Source organism: Pteropus vampyrus, unplaced genomic scaffold, assembly GCF_000151845.1.
Source record: "Pteropus vampyrus isolate Shadow unplaced genomic scaffold, Pvam_2.0 Scaffold8, whole genome shotgun sequence".
NCBI lineage: Eukaryota > Metazoa > Chordata > Mammalia > Chiroptera > Pteropodidae > Pteropus > Pteropus vampyrus.
This window is the reverse complement of record NW_011888789.1, coordinates 3,250,978-3,276,689: the sequence shown is the minus strand read 5'-3', so window position 1 is coordinate 3,276,689 and position 25,712 is coordinate 3,250,978. Positions and strand designations below refer to the sequence as shown.

Genomic DNA, 25,712 nt, shown 5'->3' with positions numbered 1-25,712 from the left:
CTAATTAAAAAAAGAAACTTGCTAGATAGCTTGAAGTATCGGAAATAAAAAGAAAAGAAAACAAAAACCAAAATGGCAAAAACCATAAAGTGTCTTACAATTATAATAACCTACTTTCATTTACTACATGCAAATTTTGCCTTAAGTTACTAGTTATATACAAGACAAAGGAATGAAGTCGAAATATAGAAGAAGAAATATATTAGTGAGTCATACCATCAGTCTTTCTCCAACGCTCTGTCTCGTTAGTAATTTATCTTTTCACCATCTTCCTGGTCCCTAAATTTGGCTATGGAGATACTGGCCAACAAAGGCAGTGCCTCTATGCCAATATGCCAATCTATGCCATCTGCATATGTCATCTGCCATAAGCTTCACAGAATGGTTTAAAGGGGAAAGAACTAAATGGAAATTACCATTTATAGCAACTATATTTGTTCCAAGTAATATCAGCATTTTCTCTACAAGAGTATTTAATATTTTAGGATTATTTCAAACTTTTCTTATTAAAATCCAAATGAAATAAAAAACATGTTTGGTAATCATCTAAGTAAATTTTTAAACATCTAGTTTTTGTTAAGTTATGTTTATCTTATTAATAATACATAAACAAATATAAAAGAGTAAATTCAAGGCAATTCTTCGAGATTTCTGTCAGTTTTGCCATTGTCTAGACAGTTTTCTATTCCCCATCTAGTTAACATCTTCTGAGAAGCAGTTTCACCATTTCTGAACATGTTTAATCGACCACTATGGTTGTCATGCCAACCAACACAGAATTCTGAGCTTACATGGGGCATTTCAATACAGTGACCCAATTACAATCTGTCAACAAATTCACCAGCAAAATAAAGGGACTAACACATTAATAAGATTTATTTCCTGAGACTGAACTATAGGGATGTTTGCAATAAAATTGTTATCACGTTTTAAAATAATCAGACTGTTGTAATTTTCACAAATATGATACTTTTAATGCTTTGCCTTAGTTATTGACCTTATGGGTATTTTTTTTTTAAATCAAAAATGCCTGTAGTCGATATATATTTAGCTTCTTTTTTACTACAAAAGCAAATTCCACTGGCACATGGCATAAAAATACCACATTCTCCAAATTGGAAATCACTAAATAGAAAAATTATCTCAATTCTGTGTTATAAAATGAAAATTTATGAAGGCACGAGTTAAGTTGTATGATCTTGTTAATTATTGCTTAAGGAAATCTTTAGTTCAAAGGAGGAACAACAAATGCTACAGATTTGAGGAATTTGCAACATGGTGAATTGAAGTCAGCTATTAATTACAAAAAAAGATATGTTGTTCTTTCTTGTAGGGGAAAAAAAGGCTAGCAGAGATGCCAGCACTGGGTTGGAAGAAATGCTTAGACTAATCTTTTAGATATATAACATATAAAATGTTTTATTTTCATCTTGACCATTTCTTTATTATATTTATGATAATTTGCTTTTGTTATGTTAAGTGTGTGCATGTGTGTGGTGTGTGTGTGTGTGTGCACATGCGCACACATAAGTTTGGAAGAAAGAATAAATGAGTAAAATATAAATAATCTTATTTTCTTCTATGTGTTTTGACTAGAGATTCCATTGTAATATTATTCTATGTGTAGCTTCTATCTGCTAGCTAATAGAATTTTCATGCTCAAATGAATTTATTTTATAAATAACATGAGATGACAGATGAGCTTATTTTATAAAAAAAAGTAAAGATAAATAAAATATATAAATAGAAATGATATTCTAGTTCTAGTAAGATAAGAATGTAATAATGTTCTTATATAACTATTGCAAATATTGGCTTTAAAGGGCATGTCTAAAATTAATAGCAGAATAGATATGAAACTCTCATGCATTTCCTTAACATTGCAAATAGGAAAATTAAGGTCATGATGGTTTTAAATGATTTGCCATGTGCCACCCAGCCAAATAGTGGTAGCCACAGCATTTGGAGCTCTTGATTATTCCACATAAATTTGTAAAGTTCTTGGGTATATTGTTATAATGTTCTTATAAAGGCAGACTAATTCTTAAAAGACTAACTTTACATGTTTAAAGTTTAACTCAGGAATTGATTGTCATCATCTTAATCTGTGTAAGACAGAAGAGCACCAATGATCTCTTACCTAATGGAGACTGCTCATACTATGATTATACTAAAATGAGAGCCCTGGTCTAAAACACTCTTAAAAGTATGCTTAAAAATAAAAAGTCAGACTAACAAATAATTAAAGGAAGAAAGTAACAACAAAAAAAAAAGGAGTAATTTTATATATCCTTTAATGCACTTGGGAAATATACTTTTTCATTTAAAATAATCTAGAAAATGAAAAATGGCATTATCTTTTAAAATAACAACTAAGTTTACTTTGAGTATAGCAGTTGACAATTACAACTGATAAATGTGAGTAAATCTGGGGGTATTAAATTCCATTTTACTTACTTAATTTTTAAACAACTAAAAAGACATTTATTTTTTGCTAAATATCTAAGAATTATTAATTTTTATCTTGGAATTTAACTTCTAATTGCTTAACATCTAATCAAAAAACATCTGCATATTTCAAGAAAAAAACTGAAATCAAAATGAAAGCATATTCAGTATTTTCATTTTATTACATTAATGTCTCTACTTTTTAATTTTTAAATTATAATATTTAAAATGTAAAACAATATATGAGCAATTATAAACAATGTAATATAATGTCTGTACTTATAAACAGTACTATGTAGGCTTTTAAATGTTTTTCATTCAACATTACATTTTACAGTGTTATCTATGCTGATATATTCTTTAACTAACTAACAGGAAATTATATACAATAACTTAAAGGAGGGCTCATGTAGTCACTCAATATTTATTGAGTATCAATCGTTACACCATTGTACTCAAAACTTTGGATTCGAAATTAATAATTCTTGGATTTTATTCTAAAAGGAAAGTCTAGGAAGAAAAAAACAAGTATAAGTAATTGATAACTCAATGAACTGGACCTTGAAGTTCACAGCTCACGATGAATGTGGATGTCTGGGAAAACTTCCCTGATGAGACATTGGTCGATCTGTGGCCCAGATGATGAATGTGATGAGCAGGTAAGAAAGAGGATAAAGGAGGAAATTTGTATGGGCCAGTACACATCATAAGAGAGCATGCCATGCTGACAGAAGAAGGCTTTCTATATTGTGTGAGTGAGAAGTTGGCAAGTAAGACAAGAGAGTTTGCTTTGCCCACTTGTAAAGAGTCTGATATGCCAAAACGAGAATAATAGATTTAGTCTTACAGGGAGTAAAAACAATAAAAGCCTTTAAGCCACAGAATTCATGAATATATTTACTTTGAGGAAAATAACTCAAATTAAAGTAAGTAGATATTGGATGAAAAGAAACATTGTGAAGACAATTGCAGTGGCTTAAGGCAAAAACTGACTAAGGGTAAGATGAAGATGAGAAGCCAGAATTAGGAGACATTTCTGAGGTAAAAGCATATGATGACCAATTAGATATAGATAAAAATGTGAAAGACATTAATAATAATCCCTAGGCTTTCAGGTTTGGACACAACATGTATAAATGGTGAAAGAAGTGATGGAAGTCAAGAACAAAGGATATAGAGTACATTCAGCAATAAATGGATTAATTCCATTTTGGACAAGTTACATTTGAAGTACCTATGGATATCTGTGGTAGGCAGTCTCTCAGATGGTGCTCAGTGATCCTTACCCACAGCACTCATGCCTTTCTGAAATCTCTTCCACTTGAGAAAGGGCTATATTTATCGACTTGCTTCAAATAAATAGAATATGGCCGAAGTGATGGAATTTTGTTTCCAAGATTACATTACAAAAGCCCTATAGCTTCTATCTTGTATGCTCTCTCCTAATCTCTCTTAGGTCCTTTGTCCAGGAGAAGTCAGCCGCCAAGTCATGAAGGAACCCTGTGGTAAGTAACTTAGGCCTGCCAACAGGGAGTGTGTGAGCAAACTATCACACAGATTCACTCCCATGAGCTGAGCATTCAGATGAGACTGTAGCCATGGCCAATGGCTTGACTGCAATCCTATCACTTTCTAACATATCACTCTATTTTTCTCATAAGCATATCACTGATATTTTTATATTTGTCTATTTCCTTATGTGTGGATAGTATCTTAGTTGTAGTCTGTCTCCATTTCCACATCAAAAGCTCCAAAATCAGGTCTGCCTTGTTCAGTGACACTACAAAAAGTGGCTGGCACATAGTCATTCTGAAATAATTATCTATGTATAATCATAAAAAATTTGCAGATATGAGATGGCTTTTAGCATGAAAAGGGAGGCAATATAACATAATGAATGAAAATACTAATATTTCTAAAAAATTAATAAAAATCCATTTCATCATCTGCAGCTTACCAAGCAGCACCAATCATTTAGATGATTTATAAACATTGTCTCGTTTAATAATACATCAATTTTGACATATAGATATTCTTTTTCTTATTTTATAAATAATAAAATTAAGTCTCTTGATCAGAAGTAAGGTTACCATACCTATAATATGGCCGAGATATGGCAGGGTTAGGATCCAACTGTACGTATGAATGGTTCTGGTTATTTCTACCACTTTCTCTCTGGCATTTTAGGGTTTTTCATTACAAATACATAAAAGCTAGAATATGAGCCATTTGCCCCATTAACAAACTTTGCATGTTGTTTTACCAACTAAAGACCATAATTCAGCAGTAATATTTACCACTGGGAATTCTGGAAAAAGCAGTGAGTTACGATTCCTAGGACAGTACTGAGTGGAAGACACGGTCTTCAAGCTCTTTCATCTGCACAAGCTGGTTGCTTGTTTGTTTTTGAGCTAATGAACATATAACAAGTTCCCACAGGTATTTCTTTCCCTGGAGTATATACTTAACTCATTTTGAAAGTTGTTCTGATCCCAAACAATATTTTCAAGAATGTCTGTAAAGCCCTGAACTGTGTTTTGGGTGTGTTAAGCCAACATTTTCATTTTTCATAGTAAAATAATTGCTTCAAAGTCTTAAAGTTTCTCTTCTCTGGAAAAATTAAATAATTTGATATGATATTCCACCCCAGTGTGTGAAAAACTATCAGTTATTTTGTATCTTAATAGTATATATAGATTTAAATGGGGAAATGCAAAAAAACAAATAATAGTTTATAACAGGCTAATAATTGGGATCTCAACAATATTGACAACCAACTATTTTAACTACATAGAGCTGGTCCTCATTGGATCTTTCATGATCTCTGACTTACAATTTCTTTATTTATTATGTTTGTTAATTAGCTAATAAGGTTGACAATGGTATTAATACCAGTAACAGTTCATGACAATCAAGTGCAACATTCAATCAATGTTTAAAATCTCCCCACAAATAACTGAGCTCCCATGTAAACTAAATATATAACTGTCTTATTGTTACATGCTTAACATTTTCAGTAACTATACGTTTATCTCAATCAATTCCCTCCCCCACCATCGTCCCATGATTACACTTCCTGTATCTATGGAATAATCCAGAAGGAAGCTTGTACAGTTAGCCCTCCACATCCATTGGTCTGCGTCTGTGAACTCAACTATCAGCTGATCAGAAAAAAAAAAAACATTGAGTTGTTGCTGATGTGATATAGTTAGGCCTATTATGGTTGTGTCTGTACTGAACATGTACAGACTTTTTTTTGTCACATATCCTAAACAATGCAGTATAACAACTATTTACACAGCATTTACATTATATTAGGTTTTATAAGTAATCTAGAGATGATTTAATGTACAGGGGAGGATGTGTGCAGGCTATGTGCAAATATTATACCATTTTATATATAGGACTTGAGCATCCACAGATTTTGGTATCCAAGGGGGTCCTGGAACCAATCCCCTGTGGCTACTGAGGGACGACTACATATCTTTGCGTATTCACAACACTTTTTGAAGTCATCAAGAGTTTATGCACATGATCATAGATTTCAAAAATTCTTTTGATTTTCAAAAGCAAAGGTTTTGAGTTATTATACAGAAAGTTCTCACTTTAAATGATTACCATCTCTGACTGTGTTTCACTCTCAGGATTTGAGATTTCAAATGCATAGTATCTTTATTTTGATATGCAAATTATAAATTTCGGTTGGGAAATTCACCATGAGTTTTACTTTACCTGGTGGCAATAACCTACCAGACCAGTGATTCTCTATGTGTGATCCTAGGATTAACAACTATACCTCTTGGGAAAGTGTTTGAAATGCAAGTTCTTGGACCCCCTACCCCAGAATTAGTGAATCAGAAACTTGAGGTAGAGGGAAGAGGGGCAGCAATCTACATTTTAACACACCCTAAAATAGGTGATACTCAAATAAACTAAAGTTGAGAACAATTCTATTAGACTATGGTGTTGCTACACGCTTGTGTAATTTATAAAGATGTGTTTATCCCAAAGGCACAAAATAGCACATCTATTGGAAGTACAGTTAATAATCATTCTTTTCATATAAGCCATTCATTTCTAATAATTTAAGACAAAATCATCACCTTATCTCTAGCAAAGGCTGTTGCTGTACAATTGAAAAAATTTTTAAGGAAGCTCAGTTGTTTAAACTTGACATGAAGAATATCTTTAAGTCTAATTTCCTAATAGTGCTCAATTCACCTATTTTAAGGCAAATACAACACTATTTATGTCATTTGTCATCCACTTGTACAGGGTGATAAACACCTCCTTTGCAGTGCCACCACGTCTAATTAGCAAAACAGAAGCTCTTGGTTATGGAACCAAGAAAACTTGAGGAGCACAGCTTGAGTTTAACAAGGAGCCTTGTAGTGAGTCTGCCATCTTCCTTGCAAATTCACCAAACATCATCTTAACAAAATAGAAAAGCAACATGAAAACTCTTTAAATTTTTTTTTTTTTTGGTGTGTGTGTGGGAGGAACTTACCAACTCTTTTATTGACAGTCACAGGTAGATAAATTTGGTTTTTGCTTCCTCTCAAATGTGTCATTTCCTTTAACCTCTTCAACCTGAGTCGTCTTTATCACAGCAAATGTAGCACACGGTTGAAATGTAAGGAGTTTTCCTTTCTTTGTGGCCTACATTTTCTCCTTAGAAAACAATGGATTTCCTCGGGAAAGCAATTTTACCAAGGGAAATAAAAAATGCATTTTTTACACTACTCTAAAAATGTATTCAATTCTTGTTTGGTAAATCCTCAGCTGTATTGCACATAAAAGCAAATGAAGGAAATTGGAAACTCTTGCCTGAGGCGACGACTTATGAGCAGAGGGTTCGAAGATTTCAATAGCCTGATGCATAGCAATATTTCTTTTTTTTTCTTTTTTCTTTTTCATTTTGCAAAATGGGAAACAATATTATTCTTTCCCAGCCATGCCCTCTAAGTAGCCCTACCAGTCTTGTTCCTGCCCCAGGATGTCTTAGGCGGAACCCACACATCTCTCTCCTCAGCATCCAGGGAGCTCCAGCCAGCTCTCTCCTCTGGACTCAGACAGGCATCAATCCTTTTCTGAAACATAAATCATTTTTGTTTTGGCCAAAACATATATCCATTTCCTTAATTTCTGACTCTGAACCACTGTCTTTTCTGTGCGGTAGCATTCAATGACCTCTTCTGAAATAACAGACACTAAGCTGATAATCCTTGTTCTCCTCTCACCCTATGAAGGGCTAGAAATTTCCACAAATTCAAGAATCAACTGAAGAGTTTTGGAATCTCAACTTATAATAAAGACTGCTGTGAATGCAACAAAGTAAAAGCATAAAGGGCACAGAGATACAACATTTTTAAATACAAAATACAAATTTAAATACTGTAGTGAGGGAGAGGGCTGAGGTACAACAGACATGTCCAAAGACTTCTGTTTAAAGTTACTCTGAAAATACAACTTATTTTCAAAAACAAACAAAAAAACTCTTACTCAAAAAGCATAATGAAAAACCCTTTTGAGAAAGATATAATTCAGATATATTTTCAGGTTTAGATCTTTTTTTCATTCAACTTTGTTATGGTCTCTCAGGTCAGATAGATTTTAGATAATAAACTTCAAAGAAATTGAAAAATTTTTTGTTTCAAATAATATGATCCTGAAAGGATTTTTAAAAGGATTTCTAAATGGTCAGGAAATCATTAAATAATTTCAATAGCTGTGTAATTTGTGGTAGATGGTTAAACATTGTCACAGAGATTAAAGAGGAATCTCATTTGGATTTTACAAAATGGAAACATAAATAGCTGAAAATATATACAAAGTATAAAAAATAAAATTACACATGTACCAAAATCTGGGTTAGAGAAATAAATTGCTTTGTTTAATCAATGTATTGTAGCCACATGTATGTTAAGTCTTTTTTTTCATAATGTGTCATATCAATTGCACTGAATGGAAATCATCTAAATTATAATGGGACTCTTCACCCTCTGGGCCAAAACTGGTCTGAAACAATTTACTCCATCCTGTAGCAAAATCAGGTACATGCAATTCTTTCTCATCCATTCCTACTTTTTTCACACACCCACATTTAAAAATTCACCAGTAAAACTTCGCATCCACGTAAAATAAAGGGCACTTCATTGTCCTCCAGAGTTGTCCTGCATGACTGTCCACTGTAAAGCCTAAATTATTGCTCCATCATATTTCTAAAACATAGATCATAAGACCCTTTCAATGAATGCTTCTCTTTCTTGCACAATAAACCTTCAAAGTAACCAGAGATAATAACAATTCAAGTTAATGTCTGGGTTCCATTCAATATTAAAATGGTATGTAATCATTTGTCCCTCAAGGATCACAAGCAGATTTGTAAACTTATCTTAGATGATATAAAAAAGAACCACTCGTGACAGAGTGGCATTGTCAGCTTGTGGGAGATGAGATTCCACTGAGTCATGGCACATGTATGGAAAATGATTTTTAGAGTATTATTTTATCCAGGGGAAAATAGAGCAGATATTCCACTATCTAGATGAAAAGACATGCTGTTTACCCTTAGACAGGCAGAGTAAGTCACAGACACTAATTCAGTGTAATGTTTAACAAGTACACAAAGTACCAAAGACATGCAACTTCAAAAATGAGAACAATGTTAGCTTCGTCATTATATATGAAGGTATCAAACAACAAAGTCTCTAAACATGTTGCTAATTTTTGCTAAAAGGGAAAATAACACAGAAAATTAATGAGCTCACAAAGATCTTGAAGAATGTTTAAACTTACTATACTTCATGTAAATGTAATATGAAAATCTTAATCATGCCATATATTATCTGTTTTCTACATAAGAATAATGAACACATTAAAAATTTTCAAAAATGTAGCACACTTATAGTATATATTAAAGTGCCATTTTTTGTTGATCAAAATTGTCTAATATTAGTGCTTTGATAAAGTTTAACCTAATACATCTACAATATAGTAAAATAAGTCACAAATCACTCAATAGACATTAAAAAAAATCTTTTAATACCTAAAGGCTGAAGAGAAATGTACATATGTCAATAAATAAGAAGAGATGTGCCCGGAATCTGATACAGATGGAATATAGTGCTCAGTGGATCTGATATTTTTTAAAGGAGCATATCAGATGAAAAAATATACACTCTATATTTTTAATATTTTAAAAATTATGTATTGCTTGGTAGGACAGAGATATGCGGAGTCCACTTGCTTGAAGAGACTGCAGCACCTTTAGGTTATAACGGTGTTGTTTTTGCATCATTGCATTATTGCTTTTGCATCATTGCATTATTTGAAAGAAAATAAAGTACTAGAGTTGAGGCCAGAGATTGTAATGATGATGTAACTGTGAATGTGACACAAACTTTCCTTCCGAATATACCAGAAACAAGTAAAAATATTTTTAATATTCATATACAAATGGTAGCCACACAGAATATGCTGATGTTGGTACCAAACATCACTATGAAAGAACCATACATGTCATATATTAATAGTTCCTTTCACTCTTGTGGTGTAGAGATCAATGTCAGTAACAAGTGTTTGCCATCTCTATGATGATTAAATTTTTATCTAGTGTTACAATAAATCACTGTATAAAAATAACAAATAAATAAATAAATAAAAACTTTTCTCAAGATTATACTTTTTGACTGGGCCACATAACTGGCATAAAAAACATGATATTATTTTAGATGTTTCGGAAAAACTCACTCTCAATCTTACCAAATAATGGTATCACATGTTTATCCCAAAGCATAAATTAATGTTTAGTATACCAAAAAATTAGTACAACAAACTGCAAGGAGATGTGTAGACCAAATACTCCACAAATACCACTGACTAGAGCTTAAATGCCCTGTTTTCAGACTGTACCTTGCTTACAACCACAATATCGGGCAACTGTTAAAGACTATATACTGATAAAACTATGAAAACTGAAAGCATAAAAGAAGGTAAAAAGAAATTTGTTACTCATTGCATACTATTCTTTGAATTTATGATCTTAAAAACTGAAAGACAGGATAGGTAGATAGGTAGATATGAGCCGGAGGAAGATGGACAATAAAGGGTTAATGAGGCCTCAAGCCCCGCTCAGCAAAAGAATATACAGGATGTTGTAATTAAACATATATCCAAACTAAATAGACAGGCAAGGTACCTGGGTGCCTGGGGGTGCCTGGCGCTTTCCTCACGCCCCTGACCCCCACTCCCCTGTGGTTCGTTAACTGCAGATGAGCATTATATGACCTTATTCTTGAGTGCTCAAGTGGTATGGGCAAAATTAGTTAACTGAGCATGCACCTACCCTCAAAGTCCCCATGGTGCAGGGGTTTTAACACACACTCTGCATACCCAGGTCAGGAGTGAGAGGTTCAGAGGGAGGAGCTAGGAATTCGCACCATTCCAGGTAGGAAGGACAGAAGAAGAACAAAGAAACTCTATGGCCCATATAAATCAGATACTCAACTTTTCAGCACACTCGATTATCTATCAATCTGCCCGCTTGGACTTTCTCTCAAGTGTGCTTTACTTTGTTTGCTTTACTTAGTAAAATTGCTTCTATTTGTTACTCTTTGCCTGCTCTTTCTTATCAAAACGTGGGACCTCCACGCAAATCTTTCGGGACTCACACAACACAGCCATGACTAGACGCAGGTAACACAAAGCAGGTAACACAACTAGATGTAGCCTCTGAATGGCCTTGTCTCATTAAATTATCCTCAATAATTTTAAACTATTATTTCTCCTGCAATTTTGTTTTCTTTGAACACTTACTAATGAACACAGTGAGCCCAGCGTCAGCAAATTTATAAACCACTATGCTACATTTTCTTTATCAGCATCTTATAAAATGTTACAAGACATAACTTCACAAGTTTCAGTAATCATCTACTAAACCTGACAGTTCAATGTATTTCACTCAATTGTTAAAATTGTAATATGAAAAATATGTGGGCACTTTAGTAATAACAACAAATATCAATTCATTTTTGTTAGGTAGGTAGTTAGACATAAGTGACAAAGGAACAAAGGAATGGAAGCCTAGCCCAGAGACAGCCCAGAGACCGCTCAAAGAATATTCCATTGGTAGTAGAATTATGAGTAAGCACATGCGCACTAGGCCAAGTGTTATATAGCAGCAGTCCAGTGTCAATCAAAATTACCTCACTTGTCAATCACTTAGGAATGCCTTTGTAACCACCTATGAGGCCCTAACATAATACAGACCTTCCTTGCATGGTAACCTGTATAGTTACACTCCTCTTTGCTGAGAATCTACTCCTCTCTTAGAGTGTACTCTATCTTTTATCTTTTCACCTCCTAAATTCCACAGGACTACAGCCTTTCTTAGTGTGGCCTATCTCCTTCTAAACTGTACTTTCAATAAATTTTACTTCTTCTAAATCTCGCTGACCTGTAATTCTTTGCTGCTTTGGTGGGGAACAACCGAGGAAAAATTCAAATTGCACTTCTGCATTGTTACCCCCATCCATGCCGCTGGGGCAATGCCAGAATTCAGAGCACCCCAACAGTAACATTTTCATGAACGCTGCTATCAAACAACTGAATGTATTTCAGGTCTAAAAATAAAAAGAAATATTTTAAATTCAAATCTAATGGCATAAAATGGAATAAGGGCATCATTTTTCCAAGCTAGGCTTAGCTGCTCTATGAGATCCACCTTTATTTTAAAAAAGGTTTTCCATCAGTCCTTTAGCCTATATGGTGGACCTCGTCTTTTTCCTCTTCCTCTTCATCCTCCTCTTTCTTTCCCTCCATCATCATTATCATCATCATCAGACATGAATAGGACTGTACTCACAGCACTTTGCAGGTTGGGTTCAAGAACTAAAGATAAAATCCATAGCCGTAAGACACTTATACTTTGAAAAGGGAGATGGGACATAACATAAACATTAAAAGCTAAACGATAAGAAGTGCTATTTATTAAGTGCTAAATAAACATTTAAAAAATATTTTACAACAATTCAAAAAAGTGATTAACCCCTTAGCATTCTTTAATTTTTCATTCTGACTCTCTGCCTCAAAGAAATTTGCTTATTTTTTAAAATGTCACAATGTGTTATGATGAGTGGAAAGGAGACATGGGAAGGAATCAGAATTTTCTAAACTCCTACTATGTTGCAGATATTATAAGCTCTTTCACCTACTCTCTATTTCAGCTAATACATTAAATCCATCAAACTCAAAGATAATGATACAGAAAATTAAATTTTAAAAATGGATTTTGAGAAAAATTAAAATTGAATAATGCAGATTAAGTTATACGGAGAGTGAGTTAAGGTGTAGGAAAAGAGCCAGCGTGCAGCGAGTTATCTGATCTGGGAACCCACAAGTTAACTGGCCACTCACTATGACAGCAGACTACAAAAACTGCTGGCTTTCCTATGTGTTTAAGGTTTATGTAGAACATACGAGTGTATGGATTCTGAATTCTAGATCTTAAGACTTAATTACAACTTTCTTTGTGGGTGGTTGAGCAAAGAGATTTAAGTATTTTAAGTTCAATTATTCTATGAAAAGCATTCAAGGTGATCTTTTACTGTAAAAGAATGAGATTTTAAAACATTTGATTTAAAACTATCATAAAATCTCTGAAGTATAACAAACCATTAAACAAATCTGGGTTTGGTAATATATGGGCACTACTTCAGATAGTCAAAACTCTTCAAAGTTTAAGGCTGGTTTTAATGGACAACCCATATTCATGTCATATCTAAGAGTTCCATTACTCACATCATGTTCAAACCTATATTTTTAAAATTATTTCTAATTGCAAAATATTTAAAGGTATTTTGTCAAAAATCAATATAATTCTTTACCACTGCTGAAAAATAAATTTTGAGGTATAGAACTACAAAATTTGAATTTGAATGTTATTATTATGGGAAAAAATGATTTCTAACTAGACACATTTTTTTTCTCAGAACTGAAATGAAGACTATCTCGTTTCATTAAGTTAAAATCCTCTTTGTTCTCCAGATAATGTGTGTGAGATTTTCTTCTAGTTCCCTGTAGAGCTGAATTTAAACTAAATAGCGATCGAACTAAATAGTGTGTCCATAAAGTTAAAGAACATTTGTAATTGATAAGAAAACTATAATCAATACTTACTCATTAATATTAACATATATTCACACTACTCAATATGAAATGCTTAAGACAGTGCCCAGATTATTAAATATTAGCTATATTTACTATTTTTCCATAAAAACAAATCATGTTTGTAAAGGCAGTTAGCTATATTTCAGATTTGCAATCACTAAATCGAAGTGCAAAATTGATACGGTATAGACCATTAAAAATGAAAAACAGACATTCACTAATACAAGAAAAGTGGTATGGAAAGGTATCTGAAAAACTTAAAAGAAATGGCTAAGTTTTAGGGGAAAGAGATTTAACCAACTACTATTTTTCATTTGAATTATTTACTAGAACTTTTTCTCATCAAATAACAATAAAAGAATATAACCAGTTATAACTTTTTTCTTCTACATTTTGTTTTATTAAGAAAGAAATGCTAATTCATCATTCAAAGAACCCTTCTAATGGGGGAAGTAAATTGCATTAAAACAAGAGAGAAAGTATTCACCAAAACATTGAAATTTCTATAATTAATTATAGACATTTATAATTAATTAGTGGAAAATGATAATTAGCAAAAAATTTTAATTGCTTCACTTTTACTTGAGAATAAGGAAAAAGCATGCATGCTCCATAATAGGAGGAAATGTGAACAGTATGTTGTATGTTTCTATCATCATTCTCAGGGACAGATTCCACCAAATTGTTCTCTTGTAGAGGTAGATATACTAAAAGATTACCATTTCTCACCTATAGAAATTTAAGTCCAAAATCATTAAGCCATTTAAACAATGTGCCAAATGTCTTTCTTTCCTTTGAAAATCATTCTGATTATACACAGCAGTAATGTTCCTTTGTGTTGCTATATCTTAGTACTTTAGGAACACACATCATTTAATAGCCAACAGCTATCCTTCCTTTTTCCTCTGATCTCAGATTTTCTCACGTTGTAACTTAATTCTCCAGTGAACTCTATAAACAGACTCCAATAAGCTACTGACTTTCATCTGTGACCAAAGTTAAATTTCTCACTCACAATTTCAGAGAAACAAATCAGTTATCTTCTGTTTTTCTTTCCTTTTATTTTCACAGACAAAGAAGGAAGTTTCTTTCAGATTAAGAATATGCAAGACAATGGTCACAACTTGAATAGAGAACACTTGGGAAAACATGTATTATTTTTATAATGTCAGCTAATCCACAGCTGTGCCACCTGTTAGTATGGATGCTATCCAAAAGGATTTTGAAACTAAGCCAGGCAGTCTGCCTTCAATGTATGAAAAAGAAAATTGTCAAAAATATTGTGTGGAGGGAGGGTGTTTGTACATGTAGAGGATAATGGAGGCCAACATATACAAACTAGAAGTTGTTTCTTGCATTCTATGAATCCTATATGCACCTTGCCTTTTGGATTAATTAAAGAATAATTAACTTCTAAAAACCATTTTTGAAGTCAACACTCTAAGTACATTCTGTATCGATATCTCAATCTACTACAATGAACTTAGTCTCCTTAAATGTTTAAGTTTCAGTACAAGGAATTAATGAAGCAACTATATCAGGCACTTTCAATCTAAAAAGTAAATACATTCATTTTAATGATACTGTAGAAAAAATCTACATATATCCTTTATCCTAATAAGATGGTTGAACTTGTGTTATTGAGCATTTTGGATCTCTGAGACAAATAACACCAACATTATAAAAAACATAATTAGCAACTGATCCAATGAAAATATAAAAAGACAAAATTCTAAAACATTATATATAACCTGAGCAATGTAGAAGTTCTGTGAATTTCTATTAAATTTTATGAAAAATACACCTAATTTTTCTCACTGACAGGTGTTTTAGAACTACATTGGATAACAACATAAAGTTAATTACTTAGACTCCAGCATTAAATACTAGTAAAAACACAGCTGTCAAATTATGAGACTGATTTCTCCTAAACGCTTTATAAAATCTAAACTCTATGTTTCTTCTAGTTTTGTTATGCAAATGCTGAGATGGTAACTAACAATAACCGTTGAGATAAAATGTGTCCACTTGGAGCTGGACAAACAAGACAAGTTCCCTTTTTCATGAATCTGCAAGAAGCTAACCTCCAAGAAACATAGGGAGGCTAATTAATTCTTCCATTTCAATGATCGTTCAAAGGTTTTTAATGTTGTCATTTTGCTAGCCACTGGTCTATGAATTTCAATGGCATACTATTAAAGATTCTAATTCTGTTAATGAAGCAGACATTTTAACTCATTCTGGTTCTTTAATTTCTTTGCAATGGTTCTCAAAATATTTCATTATCAATACTTACTTACTTGTAGGTCATGGCTTTAATGTGAACCAATTATTCAAATTTGGAATCGCCTAGAATGTGTTAAAGAGTGGTGTCAAGGCAAGATTTAAGGACACAATGAATATACGTTTGGTTCAGCTGCCACTTAGCCCATTAAACTTGGGGCAAAGTTCTTAACATTAAGCCTCTTTACATAAAATTCCTAAAAGAATCTGGACATTTAGAGGTCTTTTGATTGCAAAGAACAGAGATTCATTCAGATTAGCTGGGGGATGGAGAGCACAGTCACTGTAAAAATATATGGAGGGATAAGTAGCCCCTGAAGGCACATTAAGAATAATCTTTTCTAATTCTCAAGAGAGAAGTCCCATTGAGCCACCTAGGGATTGCCTATCCTTGATAAAGTTGTCCACATCCAGCCAAAAAAGCCAGAGTTGATGATAAAGAGTACAGCCATAAATTACAGAGCATGGCTGATTAGTGTAGTAGAAGTGTGTGGTTGAAGCATAGCCACTTAGAAGGGGGTGTGGCAGGCAACCCATTATTGACATGTAGTGCAGTGCAGGGTGTGGTTAAAAGTCAGATTCTGACCTCAGTCTGACAGTATGGAATCCTGGCCCTACTGCTTGCTACTACGCGACTTTGGTCAAGTAAATTAACCTATTTGATTTTTAGTTTCCTCAGTATTAGTACCACTTAAGGTCATTGTGAAAAGTCAATGAGTTAATTTATGTAAAGTCCTTAGGGCACTGTCTGGCACTGAAATCACTAGGCAATTTAGGTTGACCAATAATATCATCTAGTGTCATAGAGCCAATGCTACCTCCTTTTTAATTTATTATAGGGATGATGTCTGCCCAAGTAAGAGCTAGGCTCCAAAGTCATCTTTCAAGGCAAGAATAACCCTAGTCAAAAAAAAAAAAAAAAATTTCGAAAAGACTTTGTCAGCCCATAAATATGAAATATATGCTTTTGTAAATAGACTCCTTTATAGTGATATGTGTGTATAAGAGGAAAGGACATTATATAAATGTATAATGTAAAATGTAAAGTACGTAATTATAAGCAGACATTCAAATATAAGTATACCGTATTATGAGTTATGAGATAGATAAACATTAAGATTGAATGTCTTTTCCTCTAGATATTCTTGCTGGTTTTAATAAGCTAAGGATATGCTGACATGACGCATATGTTAGTGGTGTTGGGCTAAGGATGAATGGCCATATGATGGATGTTGAAATGACGAAGCTGGGCTCTGTTCACACCAAGTTTGATCTTCCACTTCTTGTAGTGACCCAGTCCCTGGAGAGTCACCAAAGATTGCTTCTCTTGGGGAATGAGAGACCAGGCTTCAGTGTGGGAGAGGAAGTCAGTGGTTGACTCTGTTCGGTTTAAGAGGCTGACAACATAGATTAGTATGCTGCTAATTATACCAGAAAAACATGATGAATAACACCATGGCTGTTATCTTTGGAGCTGATCAAACATTTCTGTACATAACATGTAATTTTGAGGCTTATTTCATATTATGTTCATGTTCAGAAATTAAGTCAATAAGGTTTCTGACTATTTGGAACAGTTTAGGCAATTTATGAAGATTCCGACTTGCTAACATTTCCTGTGCATTGTTATTTTCCTTTTATATGATTTTACCACATCTTCTAATCATTGATTCATCAACCTTCCTCTGTGACTGCCTCCTAATTCAGTAATGCATTCACTGAAGTTTCTACAAAGTAATGGTCATGCATCTTTGTAAAAATCTCTTCATGCACTTAGCTGACTGAACCCCTCTATAGTAACTGAAGCCCTTGTCATGATTTGGTGAATATACATCTCAATTGTTGAAGACAGTGATGCTAGGTTTATGATAGCTGGATGTAAGGGCTCAGCTCTAGACAGCCTCTTTTCTTTTTTCTCCCCCTCTAATACCAGAACACTGTTGCTTTGGTCGAAAACAAGATAAAGTAATTGGCTTTCATTTAAAGACCATGTATTACCAGAAATGCATGTTTCTTAAAGCACCAGACTGCCACTCAGCACAACGAGATCCTCACCTGTGGAGAGTGTGGCAAAAATGAATGGAGAAACGGGTTAATGACCCCATTTCAGTGTCAGACCGAGGCGTGGACTCATTGAGCAGATTGGTGAGGAAGTCACTCATACTTTTAAATTATTCTCTCTACCAGGATGAACACATATAGTTGAATTAAGGTAAGCGTTAGGACTGCTTTCAACTGGCTTTTAGGGAAGGGAGATCTCATTAAGAAAGACATATTTCTTATGAACAATCTTTTGAAGTCCTTAAGCATATTATTTTTTTCAAATATGTTTATAAAACCACCAGCTTCCATTTTACGTTCTAGTTGAAATTAAATAGTGACATGGGTAAATATCAACATGAATTTAAGTCCCTCTAATTCGTAACAGGGAAGAATAGGTTTAAATTGCATAAAGGACCAGGAAAACATCTTTAAAATGGAAGAAAATTCTGTGATATCTGAATTATCATTTAAGAAAATCCTATGCAACATAAGAAAAACAGGGTAAGAGCTAATGCAAAGTGCTGCTTTCCTTTAAAGAAGATGGATCATTAAATCTGTCCACTTAAACTCTTGAAAAACCTCTAATGATTTTACCTGCTTGTCAAGGAGCTCCTTCAACTTCAATCCCATAAATTGCACATTGTTCTTCAACCCCTGAACATGTAGAAAGAGCATTTGTATTCAAATACAACTTTCTAACAACAAACTTATATAGAAAAAAATGTCACAGACATAGTTGAGAGGAATAGAAGGCCAAGAATGAAGAAAATTATAATGTCTTTTTCTCAATTACAAAAAAAGAGTTTAATCATAGAAACTTTAGCTATATATCTTTCTGTACTTATGAACCATTAAACAACTTTTAATTTTCAAAACATTATTTTCTACTCCTGTTCCTGATTTAAGTATTTACATCTCGATGTTAAAAAGAACCCAGTGGAACAGAATCTTCCCCATCACACAACTGCTGCCCCTACCCTCATGATTTTCAATGTTATCTGAGAAAAAAACATCACAACTAATTACATCATTTTCCTTCATTCCTGCATCTACTAAGGCTTGAGCAGACATATTCGACCTGTTACCACAATCCATGATTTATCTCAAAGGTTTTATTTAGTGTAATAAATATCATTTCTCTATTTAAAATGATCAGTTTTCTTTTCTTAAACAGGTTGACTAGCCAAGAAGCAGTCTCATTATATGCTACAAAAAAAAACCATATTAAAATAAAGTATTTTATTCCCAAAGCAAAACATTCAGCTGAGGTACCTTTTAATGATGGAAATTGCCATGAAAATTTGTCATTTCAAATCATAGATGAACACTTAAGGTTTTTGTTCACATAATAAAGGTAGTTGAGTCTGCCTTTTACTTTAAAAATAGATTACACGATATTTCTGTAGATTATGAGTTTCTATTACAGGTTATCATTAACAAGTGGGCTAACGACCACAATTTAGACATTGGCTTATTTATTATCTCCTTCTATTGCTCATATAAAACCTTTACATATTTAATGCTCTTTGATTATACGTGTGTGTGTGTGTGTGTGTGTGTGTGTGTGTGTGTGAGTGTGTGTATTAGGAGACTAAGCAAAGCCAAATGGCTCAAAATAATGAAAAAAACTAAACCATGTTTCCAAACTACCTATTTTATCATGTAAAATATAGTTTTCTAAAATAATGCATTTATATACATTCAAAATCAAATTTGGTAGCTGAATCTTCTCAATACTACTCTTAAATATTACCTATGTTACTGTTTCATCCTAAGAACACAAGAGCATTTTCTGTAACATTACATAAGCCTGACAGCAGACATGAGAGACAACGATGCCGATTCTGGGGTGAAAGCTACAGTTCCCTTCAAAGCCACCACTTGACACACACATAGACATTATAGTGTTTGAATCATTTGAAATTGCTAATATTTGGCCATTTTTCACCTACAAAAATGACAATTTCACTTTAACTTATACAGCCAGATATACCTACACAGACTTAAAGTTCATCGGAAAATATCCTTGATGTGCATTATTCAGAAGTTGATTACATACGGTCAACTCTACGGAAAGGAAAACCTTAACGTCAGGACACACTCTGAAAACTGATGAACCTTTGCTCCATCTGTATCAAATCTAAACTGCATCCATGGCCCCCCCTCCTCCCAAAAAAAGGTGTTTTAAAAGGTGCCCCAACCAAAATGTAATAAATATATTCTCAGTCTTTGTTCTATCAGATGTCCATTTAAAGGTATCGATAATGGTTACATCATCAGATTTTCAACTATGGCTAGCTCCAAATATTGCCTTTGTGGCTCACACCAGGAATCCTTTGACCCAGCTCGACAAGTGTAAAAACATGAAATAAATTAAGGTTAACGAAGGCTGGTCTAAGAAATAGTTTGCAGCAATACCACGATGCTCGCATCACTAACACCCGACTTGTATCTGAAGGATTTGCAAATAATGACAACATTCATGCCAGACATTACTGCAAGTGAGGAACGGGCGAAAGGAGAAACAAAAAATGCCTTCCAAGAGAGAAACATTCATTAGCCTTACTGGCAAGTGTCTAAAGCAAACAAGGAAACTGCAAAATAATTACTCAGCTACAAATAAACCCTTTTTAGCACAGTACCTTTTTGTGTCTGTCCCTCTTCCATATTCTCTTCCATGGCTACCTTTCTTCAGTAGAATCTGGTACACGGAATTAATCAAAAGCTCAATTAGAAGCTGGAAAAACTGGTGATTTTTTTTTTTTTCCCTGAGAGCCTCCAACAGCAGTGGCTTGGGCAAGTCCTCAGAGCTTAGCTAAGGCTCCCTCGCGCCTCTTGTTTGCTTGGAGACAGGCTGTCAAGTGTAATTTCATTCAAATTACTCTTCCGTGAAGATTATCAATTTTTCTTCTCAAAGCTGCCCATTGTGTACCACTGTAAGCAGGTATTCAAGCCAACAGCCTGAGAATTTTGGGGGGAAATCTGGTCTGAGTCCTAGTAGCAAAGACTCCAATGATTCGCAAGCCTTGCTCTGCATTTAAAATGGGGAAAAGAAATTGAGGTTTGTATGGAAATCTGGATTTTAAATTGGAAACAGGCTGGGCTGTGAACAGATGGAGGGGTGTCCTCCTAAGATGAAGCAGACCACCACCCCAGAATTCCCCCCTTCACCACCAGAGTGGGAAAGCCCAGATTCCTGTCGCTTCTTTATGCTGCAGCAGTGGCTTCTCACCCAGTCAGATACCTTGCAAAAATGCGTTTTCCTTTTTTCTCCTAAGTATCTAGTTAATTTGATTTAAAAGTGCCAAAATTGAATGCAATTATACCACTTCAGAGTTTATCTGTACAAGGTTATTATTAAGGGAGGATTTATAAGCCCAGACCTTTCAGATTTAAAAAGATATAGAAGTATATGATTTCCAAAATAATGAATATACACCTTTAAGTGCAAAAGATATGTTTTAAGTAATTATTTTTCTTCAATGCCATGAGACTCTTAAAGAAAAGGTAAAAAACACTGAAATTGAATAAAAAAGTCTACTGATGTCTTTGTAATTTATTGTTCCTTTAGCCCACCAAAACTGCTGATTTTAAATGGGAATCTCTTGAAAGAGAATTGTTTCAAGGGTCATTACTGGGGAATGAGAAGGAAGAAATTCTAGGTAAGTAACAACGGGCTAAGCAATTTATAATAGGAGTCTGCAGTCTGATTTGGAATGCAAATCCCAATGCTGCAGTCTGGCAAGAAATTAGCATTTGTACTTCAGCCGCCAGAGTGACAGGGCACAACCCGAGTGTCTCAATACTTCACAAAAGGTATAGTAAGAAAATAAACAGTATCTCTTTCAAGTAGAAATAAACCTTTACTAGATTCTAAAGGAAGGAGAAACCCTGTCCCTGTCTCCATCTCTAAGCAAGTGCGCACACACACACACACACACACACACACACACACATACACAACTGTATTCTTTACCTTTAAAAATAAAATCACACCGTAATTATCCACAGTACATGTTCTTGTATTATAGCATGTTTCATGTACATTTTTAAAAGTGGGTCAGTAACACGGTACACACCACCCTTTACAAAATCATTACAAAAGCAACTATTTAGAAGAAAGAGTTCTTATACAACATTCCACTTTCTCATGATTTCTCAAAAAAAAATGCTTTCTTAATTCTATAATCATTTGCAGTTGTTTTTTCTCTTCAAATGAATTTAACCCATAGGTAAATATAATTCAAATAATGGGAAAAAAACTACGTCTTCTGATTATATTCTAATCTGTATTCAGGGGCTAGGGAGAGGGCTGCTTGCTCAGGGCAGAAATTGAGATTAGGAAGCCACAGAGAAATCAAAGAGCCAAGTCATACAGCATCTCTGCTTCCATTCACCCAGGCTGACATAACCTGGCATATCGTCCAAATAGAAAGGCTCATCACTCACATATTTTTCATTCATTTTATACCACAGAAATCATCAGGGAAACAAACCATTAATAGTAAAAGCAGTAGAAATAATGCCTTTAAATTCTAGAGCAGTTTACAGTCCACAAAATATATTTATATGCATTAACCCATTTGTATAACAAATAGAGAATGTGCTATTTTTCCCCCATTTTATGTTGGAAAAACTGAGACTTTGGGGACGTGGTTCCAAAGTGTAGCAGTTAGCATGTTTGTCTTACATGCAGAAGGTCCTGGGTTCGTGCCCTAGTGGAGCCATGGTCCATGGTCTACAGCCATGCCACCCTGAATAAGCCCGATGTCTGATCTTGGAAGCTAAGCAGGGTCGGGCCTGGTTAGTCCTTGGATGGGAGACCACCTAGGAAGACTAGGTGCTGTAGGCATAAATAATAATAGTCAAAAACAAAAAACAAAAAAACCCTGAGACTTTGGGAGACCCAGCGAAAGGACCAGCAAATGACCAAGTAAGTCTTAGAACCCAGGCCTCGTCTAAAGCTCTGAGCATGGCGCTGCTTCCCTGATTGCTCTATTCCTCATTATGAGTGTCTTCAAAAGTCAGCTTCAGCCCATGGCTTTCTTTTTCACCATGCACATAAAGGGAAGGAGTAAAAGGAAAATGAAAGGGAAACAAAAAGTATATTCATTGAGCAAGATAAATGGAAAAGGAATATGACTTCTTTTCCTTCTGGAAACTGCAGCGCATCAACTTTTTGTCTAAAATAGACTCTTCTACACAAAAATTGTTTTACCAAAAGAAGACAATAGTAACTTATACCGATTTTTGACCATAAAAAGAACTACTTCAAATCCAAGCTAATTAAACTCATGAAGAAACATGTATGCACAGCTTCTTTATGGCAATCACCTATCAGTGAGCAGGTTCATTTTTTTTTTTTTATTGTGGTAAAATACACACAATATAAAATGTACCATTTTAGTCCTGTGTATGTGTACAGTCCTGTGGCACTAAGTACATTCATATTGTGCTGCAACCGTCACCACCATTCATCTCCAGAACTTTTTATCCTCTCAAACAGAAACTGTCTCCATGAAACGTAAATTCCTCTTTTCCTTCTTCCTGTTTGAGGACGGTCAAGTTGCTCTGGCTGATTATTGTTTCTGGAATTGTTTTTTAACGTCTTGATTTCATTTAAGCTAAAATATCTTTTTGAACAACCAAGTATCTGAAAACTAGTTAGAAAAGAAAAATGGTTGACATCATTGTAGATTAACTTTATGAATTCCAAAATATATTATATGACCCTTAGGAACTGGCAATGCTTTTTTCTAGATCTTTAAAACCTATAAGTTAAGATGATGAGATGACTCACTTAGTATTCTTTTCATTATATCACTTTATATTTGCCCCATTCTATTTTTAGTCATCTATTTAAATGTATGATATGAGTTCAATTGGTAGTTTTAAAATATAATAATAAATGTTAATTACATTTTCCCTTTTAAAAATTGTCTAAGGTATATTTATAATATATATTCCTTTCTTCCTCTGTTAGCTAGAAGATACATTACTCACGAAATCTAAACCCACTGTAAGTCCTTCTCATTTCTCCTAATTCACGTTAATTTGGAGCTGGCTCTTTATAAACATCTTATCTTTATAAACATTTTATTATATTAACCAAGAAAATATGTACATATTCCCGTAATATATAATTAGTCATCTTTGTGATTCAATGTTCAAAATACAGTCAAGTAAACAGAGTTGCAGATTAAACAGCAAGTTGATGATCTCAAATACAGCACCAGCTGTAAGAAATGGAAAAAAATGATCAAGGTTCTTAGGTTAGACATAAAATAAAGGACATGTGGAAAGATGATTACATGAACCAATTGTAGTATACAGGACAAAGAGACATGACCACTGTTTGAAACTTTTTTTCTCTCAAATGTTTCAGACACATTCAACACTATCTTGAGAATAAAATGTCTTAGTTGATTTCTTCCCACATTTTGACAAAGAAAAAGAACATTCTCTTCTGCTGATTTGAACTCTATGTAAGAAATTGACTTCTATAAAATTTTCTCAAAGAGATACCACAAACATTTGAATGATTTAAATACATTATAAAAGTAGTTTAACATTCTTCAGAATTGTATACTTGTATAATGCAATCAATCGATTCACAGAATGACCATGTTCCTTAAAAGTCTTTGCTGAACTGAAGTATCATTGCCGCCACTTCCTTTCATTCTTTTATTGTACAAATGTTTATTTAGCATTCTTATAGACATAGGAACTTGCTGTAGGCAAGAGAGGTAATCTCTTCCCTAATGATGTTTACAGCCTAATAGCATAAGACAGGTCAAAAATCTCAATGCTATGTGACAAGCGATAACTAATAAGGATAGAAAAGTACAGGTTGCTACATGAGCCTAAAGCAAGGATACCTAACCAATTTTTCAGTTTTGATAGTTGAAGTTTTCTTGCTTTTCTAGAAGGTATAAGTTGATATGACTTTAGAAGGCTAAGCAAATTTTTCAAGGTGACATGGCTGGTAAATGAAGGGATTGGGATTTGAATTTTGTTCTTTTAAACTCACCCTCCATAAAAAAGAAAGTTAAAGTTGTTCAGTACTTAATTAGCACAGTTAGAAGACCTTCGTGGTAGTGGTTCCTCATTTGGACTAAATCTTACTGTTACATTAATGACAATGGACACTATTTATATCTCAGCTGAAGGATGAGTTTATTTGTTGTTGTTGTTCCATTTATTTGACCAAAGTTTAACAATTCAGACATCTCAGTTAAGCTAACATTACATATCACACTGGATATTGCAAATGACAAGCTTGTAAAAATAAATAAGAACAGAGAGTAAGAGATGGAAACAGAGGAGGGAGAGGGAGAGAGAAAGAGAGAGAGAGGCTAAAAGTGATGCTGGGGTAGGGAGGGAGGAAAAAATAACAGGCAAAGCTGCAGCCTGTCAGAAGTTCTGAGTTTTAAAATGTTGATTTTTAAGTCTTGCTTTCAATGTTCCTGCAGACACAGATGATGGAAAAAAATCCTCTAAAAAAGCTGATTGCACAACATGGTAAACAGAGAAATGATGAAGAAAAATAAAATTCAAGTCTTTTCAGCTTTATAATAAGCATGTCGGCCTTTTTTGCTTGTACATTCGATTGTAAGTCCCCTTGTGGATGAGAAAATATATGAAACTCTACTCTTACATTTCCAGAGATCATCTTAGGTAACCTAGGAATTCTTATCTCAGAGAGGGGAACTACTCACAAACTTGACAACATTGCTCGTTCATTCTTCAAAATGCCCTCTACCGAGACT

General features: G+C 33.9%; 1 protein-coding gene and 1 pseudogene across 1 annotated transcript in view; one reads left to right on the top strand and one right to left on the bottom strand.

The window, feature by feature from the left end:
* The window catches only part of GPM6A (glycoprotein M6A), a 125,003-nt gene extending 103,620 nt beyond the window's left edge, over positions 1-21,383 (bottom strand). Inside the window, exon 1 of the mRNA XM_011371535.1 lies at positions 20,586-21,383. Within this exon, the coding sequence (XP_011369837.1) occupies positions 20,586-20,622 (37 nt within the window). The 5' untranslated portion in view covers positions 20,623-21,383. The remainder of the gene's footprint in view (positions 1-20,585) is intronic.
* A 1,296-nt stretch (positions 21,384-22,679) lies between these two features.
* LOC111729170 lies at positions 22,680-22,795 on the top strand (annotated as a pseudogene).
* Positions 22,796-25,712: the final 2,917 nt, after the last annotated feature.